Raw genomic sequence first — 10,895 nt, 5'->3', positions numbered from 1 at the left:
AGTGTCTAGAACATACAGCATGAAGTACATTTAAAAGTCATTTTAGAAACAACATAACCGTTTCCTTCAAGCAAAGTTATATTTTTGATGCATTTACCTGGACAGGAGAGGCATTGGAATATCCTCCCATGGTTATTGGCACAGAAAATTGCTCCATGAACACAGGTAGTGTTCCCAATTTCCCTGGGAATACAAAGTCAAAGAGGGACCAGAGCTCCTTTAGGTTATTTTGCATAGGGGAGCCAGACAAGATGATTCGATGGGGTGTGCGGAACTATTAATAAAAAACACAACACCAAAAGAAAGTTATTTTCATGGTTCATGGTGTAACCTGCCTCCTGCCTCAGAGGATATTCAATTTCACCATCAATGAATTCTCATTTTAAAATATGTGGCCTCATATTCCTGAAATAAACAGCTTTCTGCAATATATTGTCCATAAACTATTAGCAGAAAATGAACACCAGCAACCTGACATTTATCCCTGGTGGTAAATTACTACACAATTTAAAATTTCTGATTTTTCTTCTCTACTATACTTCTGTAAATTTACTGATGTAAACTCATAAAAAATGTTAAGTAAATTAAATAGGCAAATACAGACCATTGTGATTTATGCTTTTATTCTTTATTAATAGTCAAACGTGTATTTTTACCGTAAAGTAATACAGGCTATTAGGTTTTGGAACACATACACCCCTCCCTCCCCCCAGGTGCTTAAAATCTTTATTTTTTATAAAGTACCTGCTTGCACGCAAGCGTGACGGCGGCATTTGGATTTCGGATTTTGTGACCCTCATCCAGAATCACATAATGCCAATCATAGCTGTGGATGTTATCCTGCATCATTCGAATGTATGAATAAGATGTAATTAAAATTCCATGGCATGAAGCAATTTCATGAATTAGTTTCACCTAAAAGCAAAAGGTGCACGTTGTCAGCAACAGCGAGACAGAAAACTCAGACCTACTGAACTACAGGTTTACTGTCCAAGGTACATACAAAAAGTTTTGAAAAAGCAGATATATAATTTACTTTGCAAAGAAAATAAGTACAGGCAAGATTTTGATTATATGATTCTTAGCTCATCTGTAAAAGAATGAAGCACTTGAATACTGTGTTATAACAGATCAGAATGTGACCTGAAGCCTCATCAGAAGGAAATAGTGGTTTGTTTGTTTTTTTTAAAGGCAATGTCTGAAAAAACAAACATTAAATTTGATTAAAGTAACTAGTTTCTTCAAGTTCTCCTATATTCACCTCACAAACCCAGCTTTGTGTACTGCACGCAAGATCTAGAACGTTAGAGGAAAATTAAGCAAGTGAAAAACAGAGAAACAATCACAAAAATCTACTTGGTTAATCATAAATTCTGTCCAACCTCTCTCATTAATAGGATTAATATATTTCTTATTAATCTTCAAATTTTGTGCTTCTCTTGTAAAGTATATCCCTTCCCCAAGTTTTTACTAGCCTTTATAGCTGTAAATTACGTAAGGCAGGGACAGTCTATATCACCTTCCACAGCACTCACAGTATTCAAGACTCATCTTTCTTGCATTTATCCTCCACGTATAAATCTAGAAGACTTAAACAGAAGATGATGGGCTGGGAGGCAATTCTGGATGAAACAAACATACCCAGTGTAAAAGAAAGAAAAGTAGAACCACCACAGAATTTGCTAAAGGAAAGACAAAATCCTTATTACTAAAAATGTCTTTAAGAAAAACAAAACAAAACAAAATGAACAAAAACAAAAGGGAAAAATCCATCTCAAAGACTCAGATGGTGTTAAAAGTCCATGATCTCTTATTGTAAAATTTCTCGCTCAGACATACCCCAAGATTCAAAAAGTTCTGCGTTTAACTGTTCAAGAATTTCTACTTTCTGATTATCATCTCCTGATAAACCCATGACGCATTATTTGATGTTGACATCATGTTTCTCAAGAGAATATGTAATCTTTAGAACAATTTGTATTACAGACAGAGTAGGATTTCTAGGCAGGGGTGAACATCCAAAGCTTAATTCGACCTGGTATATTGCCCATAGTCTGTAACCGTGTCCTAGAGTCTCAGCAATGGCCTATCATAGAATATTGTAGACATCTCTACCCAAACACTTAAGACAAATCATCTCGAGCGATTTCAAATTAAAAGCTTGTAAAATATGTAACCTCTCCTAGTTTTTGCAATTAATAGGGTATGTCTGCAATTAGCCTGACTTACAGAATGCTACACTGTTGTCATTAAAAGATGTTTTGTGAAAGTGCTGCTGTTATTATGGAGGCTCAAGAGACCAATCCCTCCTAGAGGGCAAACAGTGGACTAGTAGAAAACAACAGCCATAAATCACATTGTCAGGTAGCAGAGAGAACAGAAGTGAAACACAGGCACATGAAGGCCATTCACTGTAAACACACCACAGCAGAATCCTAGTCAGGATTTACTGAACCTGTAATTAATTAAAATTTCCTTCAAGCTAAATTTTTAATAAACAAGGATTTGTGCTGACAATGAAGAAATACAACAACACAATTTTATCAACTCACACCACAACACTTATTAACTCTCATTTTACTGCATTGGGTACTTTCTCAGAGGTTGCCTTTGCTTTAGTTGCAGCACTTGGAATAATTTTAAATATTTTAAAATATGGTAACAGATTTAATGTTGGATACACACTGTTTTGAGGCTGTGGCATTTCAGAATTTATGCTATTTTATCATGTATTCTTTAATTCACAATTCCTGTTTGGTTAGATTCAGGCATGTTTAATTTTATTTTTCTTTTTTCTCAGGAAATACACTTCAATGAAATATTTCAGGGCACGCATGGTTAAACTTAAAAAAAACCACATCAGCTTAAGAGAGACAAATCCTACTAATGCCAAAATATTCACAGCAGTTATCTAGCTTTGAAATTCTGAACTCTGGCCTTTAAAAGAACCTAATGAATATGAGGAACATGCGAGTAGATCGAGTAATTCTGATCTTGTAGTTCTGTTCAGCACAGTATTTCAGGCCTTTACAATTCAAGGACAGTGTTTTCTCCTAACTTAGGGTGATAAGTTGATTGTATTGCCTTGTCTTCACTAGGACATATGCAATGTACAAAGACTGGAAGATTTTTGGCAAGCACCATTTCTTAAGGCTGACGTGTTTATGATTTATTCCAAGGACACACCTCTAAGCAAATATTTTTTTCCTGTTGGTACCTCACTGTAGCTACAAGTTTGTTTCTGAAGCTACAAAAACAGGACAATTTTTTTGACTGATGCTTACAGAAATAAGGTTTATCTTTTTTAGCATAAAGTAGTCTTTTAAAAAATATTTAAGAGGACCTGCACCGTTCTATAACATTACGTATTTAAAATGGTAATTTCCTTAAACAGAAATGTGTTAAGACTGAACTTAAAGAACTAGATTAGCGGTAACTATAAAATTCTCTAAACATTCAGATACCTTTAAGGCAAGTGTGAACTTACAGAGATAATATCTAGTCACACAACCATATATCACTTGTGAATCAAAAATGCATTCTTCAGCAGGCTTATCACTATCTCATAACCAACCATTAAGCCCAGAGATCCATAAATTCAACCTATAAAACCTCTTTATTATTTCCCTGCCCCCAACACAACAATCTAAATGGCACCATGAAGAGGCTTCAAAAGAACACATTACAATGTTTAATAATGTAAAAGTTGCAATAAAAAGAGCTAAAGCACTTACTACACATTTAACAAGAATGCTACTTCTTGTGGCACGATACTAAGTTTATCTGAATTTGGTCCTTAACTCAGAAATAGAGCCTTTGGCTAAAATAGAGGTTCCATATGTAGTCATGCCAATAACTAACTTCTGCAGCTTATTTTCTTTAACATGTAGATTGCGTACTCTACTGTGAGGGTAAAAGGTCTAAAATCTTCAGCGCGCAAAGTCATCTTCAAATAGATGGTTCCACAGGTGCAAGCATCATAAACTGACAATTGCTTTCGAGGGCTGCATTGTGTGTCCAGCATTTGACCAGAATAAGGGAATGTAAAGTTATGGCTTTACAAATGGTATGTGATTACTGCCAGAAAGAATTGTTAAGCTCAGTGATACCCGTTCTAAAGGTCAAGAAATTAAAAGTTCAGCCTTGATCTGAAAAAATACAGCCTCCTTCCACATGCAATATGTTAAACCAAGATAACCAACGTTCATGTTGCCTCTTACATTCTATGATTTACAAATGCTCGTGTGCCATCAGAAGTTTTGAAACAACAGGACAAGCTCTTTGTACAGAAGGCTTTTTTTCCCTACGCTTACAGAGCTTTCTTCCCCTTATCTTCTGTTCTATACCATAAATAAAACAGTATTTATGATACACTACACTAGATTTACTTCTTTATTTTCTCTCATCCTTAGAGGTCTCAGAGCACTTGATATTTACAAGTCACTTAAAGCTACATCAGATTTGAGTGTAAACCATAGTAGGAAGTTAATAGCCTAAGACAGCACCACAGGACACAAATGCTGTACCTTGTTCAAACTGAAAGCTGACTTCACAGGGGAAGACTACTACTTCAATCTGGTTCTTCCTCCTGCTTCCAACTTAAGCACATTTATCATCATAAAAGAACCAAATGATCTTCTGTGATCACAAATCATTACAAAAAAGCAAGTTTTACATTTCATCCAAATGCTTAAACTAGCTCTAAAGTCTTGGAAACCTATCCAACTTGCTATTGTGTCTTCCTTCCATCGTCTAAAATACCAATCTGCCTTCCCTTGTGGATAGCTGAAGGCCTTTAAACTGTCATATTTCAAGGGGTGAAACTGGAACTTTACACTTCTCTCCCTTACTGCCAAAAACTGTCTACCATTGTTATTTTAGCAAAGGAATGAAGTAGTCTCTCTTTTGAAGCGTCACACATGCTAAAAACCTACACAAATACTATAGCAGCAGAGATATCTAAGCAGGATGTCTCAATGGCTCATCTGAAACACGCTGACTAGACTTGCAGCCAATCCGGTGCTCACAATTCAGGCTGTTATTTCATACTATTATTGTGGAAAATCCTAAAGTTGTTTGCAAAGAAAACCAAAATGGACTGGGAAGAGAGGATATGCCAAGGTAATGATCAGTGAGCCTTTCACTTACCACACTGCTCAGAAGTCCTTTTGTAACACTGAAGAAGTGGCACTAACCGAAAAGATGTGCAAGGTATTGCCTACTATCAATTTATGATAAAACAATTAGAACAGATGTCTTCCCCACTCTTCACTGTCAAGCAAATACTTCTGTGGGCAAGCCTAAAGAACTGGGAGACAGGATCTTGCATTGATGCTTGGGTACCTTAGAAGGTGCAACAGAAAATACCTATTCATAAAAGCATATAATTTCACCAATGCTTAAAGATTTAATATTTGCTAATATTTCAGGATTCCTGACAATTACATAGATCCATCTCACCTAAAAGATCAACTTAAGTTTTATCAAATGAAACTTCAGCTGTTGTCTTTCTGCTATGAAATACTGTCTTGCCTTACGGGACACCTGTCATCGCTTAACTCTTTTCCTCCAAAATTCTCCTTCATTAGTTTTAAGATTAATCTTTCTCTCTTCCTTAGAAATCGTTTGTCCCTCTTTCACAGGCCTACAATATTGTGTTTTACCACAAACAACCTGCTGGCTAACTACTACAGGATAATGCATTCCTCAAAATCCATTAAGATCCTCACTGTCTGATGTCCAGTTAATTTGGGGGACAATTTTGTTCTTCTACCAGTCCAGACTATTCTAACCTCTGTTAGCCCAGAGGCTGAAGTGACCTTTCTCACTACAAAGAAGGTAAAAATGTTCAGTTCCTCAGTCCTGTCTCCTGGCAAGTTAGCTGTCCAGCACAAAACTCTTCTCATTTACTTCATGATAAACGATGACATACTAACAGAACAACAGGCGAATCCTGGAATTGTCAGTTTAATTCCAAACAGGTCTGTGCAACATTGTGACCACAGGTGCACAGTGACTTGGCTTTTGGCCATGTAGAATTAATCTCAATCAAACAACAAACATATGTTTTTACGCAGTCTAACCACAATTTTCTTATTTATTTCTTAAACTTATTTTAGTTTATGCCTTATGCCAGAGCATAAGAGCAAAATGGTCCCTGGATGAGTATTATAAAGTTAACATACACAAAAGCATATGATGGAAGAAGAAGATGGAATTGTCATGAGATCAGATCAGCACTAACGTATTCATACGTATATTTGAATGTATATTGAAAAGAAATTCTAGGCAGGAGTATATCACCTGGCCTGTATTTTATGTGATATATTTTCAGTGTACAAGTGTTATTTATGCTAATAAATTAGTAGTAAACTTTTCTTGCAGGTATAAGGACAACTAGAATGGGAAAGTCTTGTTGTTGGGGTTTTCTTTTGTTTTTGGTTTTTGGTTTTTTTTTTTTAAATTTTAGTCATAAGCTTGCTCTTCTCTGATTAAGAAGTATCTAGGAAAAAAATGTGCATGAGGTGAAGACCACATCAGCAGTGACATTTGTTTTGCTGCAGCTCTCAGAAGATGAGGCATTAGGGCAGAATTAGAGAACTGAACCTATCTAAAGTGATCATATGGTATCAAATTCCTTAATTTTAAGTTGTTGAGTAGGCATTTGTGGGGCAACAACAGGCAAGTGAAGTCCTGAAAACCTGACTATTCCTGCAGATGGAAAAATTTGAGCCAGTCTGTCAAGTGCATTAATTAACAAATACCCCAAAATAAGCATACATGATTTAATTTAGGAAGACATGGGAGCGTGTTATTGAGGTCAACAGACTTTTAGGGCTTGAAAACATAGCAAGTTAATTGAACAACAGGAAGCTATTAGCACATTAGAGCATGCTACTCCTTTTTTGCCATGTACTGTAACTGCATCAATTACCTCAGAATACATTTAATCAAGTGCAATTAAGCACCACATCATTTTTATGTTATTACAAGAAATTCAATAAATATTTAAAGAGAAATTTAAAAATGCTTTGCTGAATCCTGAAAATCCATTTAAGCATCTGAAATACGAGGCCATGGGAAAACAAAAATCTGAGTTTTCCTTGTTTTGTTCCTGCAAGGTACCAAGGACTGAAACTTCAGACAAGTCAGGCTTGTCAACTTAAGAAATGGAATAAGAACACACATATTAAGAGACTGGCCAAGAAAATTAAAAGACAGAAAAGGCACTGCTTGAAAAAAAGAAAACCAACAAAGTAACACTGTCATTAAAAGAAAATGAGACTAGGTGATATCAACTGACATACTGACCAACTGAAGAGAAATTGCCTGTGCAAGCAAGACGTATTAAATATTACATCGATGACATACTGATGAACAAAAGCACGAGGAAATAATTCACCAGTACTATAAGCATACATCTGGTGTACAAGCAGTCTAGTCAGGAACTTCTAGCATGGACTACAGTACAAGCAAAGCTCAAGCATGAAACCTGTTACTATGTTTAATTTGTTCAGGCAACGCTAGTCTAGATCATAATATAAATGTACTCCATGTCATCCCCTTTTTGTCCAGTTTCATAACAAATCTATACAAGACAGTGAACTTTTTGTTCTTTTAAAACAACCAGAGAAAGAGTTTTTTTTTTTTAAGAAGCATTCAGGAACAGTTTTTTGGTTTTTTTGGGTTTTTTTTTTTTTGGCCAGCACAAAAGAAAAAAAAGAGAAGCTCCTGGAATTACAAAATGGATGTCAACCATTACCTTTTTGTCGGTATAGGAACCAGTTTCATGGAGAACAGCGACTCTAAATGGAGGCCACCAAGTGTGGAATTCTTTTACCCACTGATGCATCACAGTAGCTGGACAAACAATCACTGTTGGACCCAATCCCTGGTACCTAAAATAACGTATTCAAGAAAAAACCCTTTAATGTGAAATAAATACTCTATATTAGTGGCTCATTAAAATACACACATATTAAAATGACACACTTTATAGTTCAAGTGGAATATGAGAGCTATGGAAATTAATTGGCACTTTGTTTTTCTGGAAGTCTGGTTTTTTAAAGGAAGATGAAAGGGATACTGCTGTAAGAACCTATCCACTGAACAGTTAATGGATGCATCTATCAAGATAAACACAAAAATAGAAAAGCTCCAAACAATGAGGCATAAGGGAACTTCCTCCTGTGGTAATACAAATCAGGTTTGGGCGACTGCTGTTTCTATAAGAGAAAAGAAATCATTAACAAACAACTATTTTATTACTTTTATTAAAAAGAATATGTAGCTAGAGTCTTACAAATGGACTTACACACAGGTGTTCTGCTTCATGTTGGTAATAATACTGTACTATTATCACCATAATTTACAGGTAAGACAAGGACTCTAAAGCAGCTGAGGTCTGAGCTGGGCTTAAACTGTCTCATAAGTTTCTTATTCATAATCATATGATTGTTTCTGAGAATTACTGAGGACATTTGAAACAAAGTCTTTCTGTATATGAAGTTCAGAGCTACTCTTAAGGTTAAGAAGAGAAAAATCTCTCGCACAACAGCCAAACAAGAAATATTACCGTCACAAACAAATACCAACAATCATATAGGAAATATACTAGGTAGTGATTACTAGTAGTTATTTTTCAAATATATTTGCTCTTTAAAAAACAGAACAAAATGTCTTTGCAAACAAAGACAATAGCTACAGTTATCACATACTGATCTTGTCTGGCCGACTATGTACTATTCAAGTGGTAATAAACAATTCAAAAGATCACAGTACACATTCAAGATCACATGCATATAGCAATAAAGAAGGATTTCCCAGACACCAGCAATACCCTGCTTTAAAAAAAAACCATTGCCTTCTGAAACTGCTGACATTAAGAAATAATATTGTTTAGTAAAAGCTTATACATACGCAGAATGTTGCTTCTCTCTTCCATTATGAAAAAATATCATATAACAACCTTACATAGTCTAATTAAAAAAATCCCAGCAATCCAAGGGGAAGTTAGAAGTTGGAGATGCAAAAAATAGCTTAAACTATGCTACGAATCCAAATAGCCACTGCTACTGCTCTTAAAAATATCTATAGCAAAAAAGGCAACTGCTCTTAAGAATACGTATAGCAAAAAAGCCAACTTTCCCAGAACATGTTAGTTTTTCATTCTTCATGGATAGTAACAAGTTACCTCTGTTTATTCCCCTGGTCTGTATCAAACAAACTCACATGCTGGGTTTAACCGGTTTTTTTTTTCTTTTCCCCTCAGCTTACACAAAGACTTCACACTTCCTTTGATCAATTTTCAGAAAATTCACCCCCCCTCCGCTCGGTTGTGCAAAACCTCTTCTGTGTCTAGCCTGGCTCTAACCACTTTCCACTAGCCAACATTTTATTCTTCTCTTGAGAGCTTTTATTTTTTTATATAAAAGAGTCATCTAACTTCTTCCAGTCTGTGCTGTTTCACAAAACTAAACAAACACACACTTCTGCTTGCTACACTTAGGAGGCATCCTTCATTCTCCTAATCACTGCAACAGAATTTGCTCTGCTGCCCATCCAGTTTATATTTGTTTTCCTTGAATAAAGGTGACACTGCGTGTCCAAAGAAGGGCAATGAAGCTGGTGGTGGGTCTAGAGCACAAGTCTTATGAGGAGCGGCTGAGGGAACTGGGGTTGTTTAGCCTGGAGAAAAGGAGGCTGAGGGGAGACCTCATCGCTCTCTACAACTACCTGAAAGGAGGTTGTAGTGAGGTGAGGGTCGGTCTTTTCTCCCAAGTAACAAGCGAGAAGATGAGAGGAAATGGCCTCAAGTTGCACCAGGGGAGATTTAGATTGGATATTAAGAATAATTTCTTCACCGAAAGGGTTGTCAAGGATTGGAAGAGGCTGCCCAGGGAAGTGGTTGAGTCAGCATCCCTGGAGGTATTTAAAAGACGTGTAGAAGTGGTGCTTAGGGACATGGTTTAGCGGTGGACTTGGCAGTGCTAGGTTAACGGTTGGACTTGATGATCTTAAAGGTCTTTTCCAACCTAAACGATTCTATGATTCTAATAACATTCCAAACCAAAGTCTTACTGGTGCCTTGTACCAGGATACTAATACTGCCCTATTCCTACCCCAAATATATTGTTGTAATGTATTCTGCCCCTTTTTCACAGTTGCACAGTGCTAATAGTTCATGGTCAATATCATGTATGATCAATATACCCAAATCTCTTTCTTTTTCTGTTGCTTCTGGTTTATAAAACCCCAATTCACAGTAAGTATTATTATTAGTTCTTATTTAATTGGATGTATAAGATCTATTCCTGCAACTTATTACCAAGAAAAAGGAAGCTGTATTCATACTATATTTATAATCTTTAAGTATTCAAAAATTAGCAAAGGAAACCATGGTGCACTATAACCAACTCTATTGCCAAGCACTGGCAAATCATGCCTTCAAAATGAAACTGAAATGACAACTAAATCCTAGTGAAAATAAAAGAACAGGGCAGCAAGAGCAATACAAATTTGCTGGGGCAATGGGTTTTTATTTATGTAAGCACCATGGAAATTAATCTCCCTGTCACTCATAGTAGAGACTGAGCCTTAATGTTTAATGTGTATGATTATATCTCAATATCTTGAAGAGCACAGACGAGTAAATAATCAGCGTATAAACTTTATGGCAGAGTTTCTCATCTGATGTCTCAAATAAATGAAGCAAAGTCTGTAGTGGAAGGTAACATCTTTGTTAAACAAAATAATGTATTTGGAAACAAGCAAACTTGTGGACCCCCAAGCCCTTCAACAGGTTTCAACAACAGTTTTCAACCTAGATAACAGGCTAGAGACGGGTTACCTGAAGTTTGCTGCTGCTTTGTTTTTTCTTGTGAAGGGACCATTGG

General features: G+C 36.1%; 1 protein-coding gene across 1 annotated transcript in view; it reads right to left on the bottom strand.

The window, feature by feature from the left end:
* Positions 1–10,895, bottom strand: part of ERCC6 (excision repair cross-complementation group 6) — a 50,313-nt gene that overhangs the window by 14,306 nt on the left and 25,112 nt on the right. Inside the window, exons 8-10 of the mRNA XM_009320248.1 lie at positions 7,763–7,898; positions 745–915; positions 98–274 (exon numbers count right to left, since the gene is read on the bottom strand). Coding sequence (XP_009318523.1) covers positions 98–274; positions 745–915; positions 7,763–7,898 — 484 coding nt within the window. The remainder of the gene's footprint in view (positions 1–97; positions 275–744; positions 916–7,762; positions 7,899–10,895) is intronic.

The sequence above is a fragment of the Pygoscelis adeliae genome, unplaced genomic scaffold (genome assembly GCF_000699105.1).
Source record: "Pygoscelis adeliae isolate BGI_AS28 unplaced genomic scaffold, ASM69910v1 Scaffold190, whole genome shotgun sequence".
Classification (NCBI taxonomy): domain Eukaryota; kingdom Metazoa; phylum Chordata; class Aves; order Sphenisciformes; family Spheniscidae; genus Pygoscelis; species Pygoscelis adeliae.
This window is presented reverse-complemented; position numbering and strand designations above follow the sequence as displayed.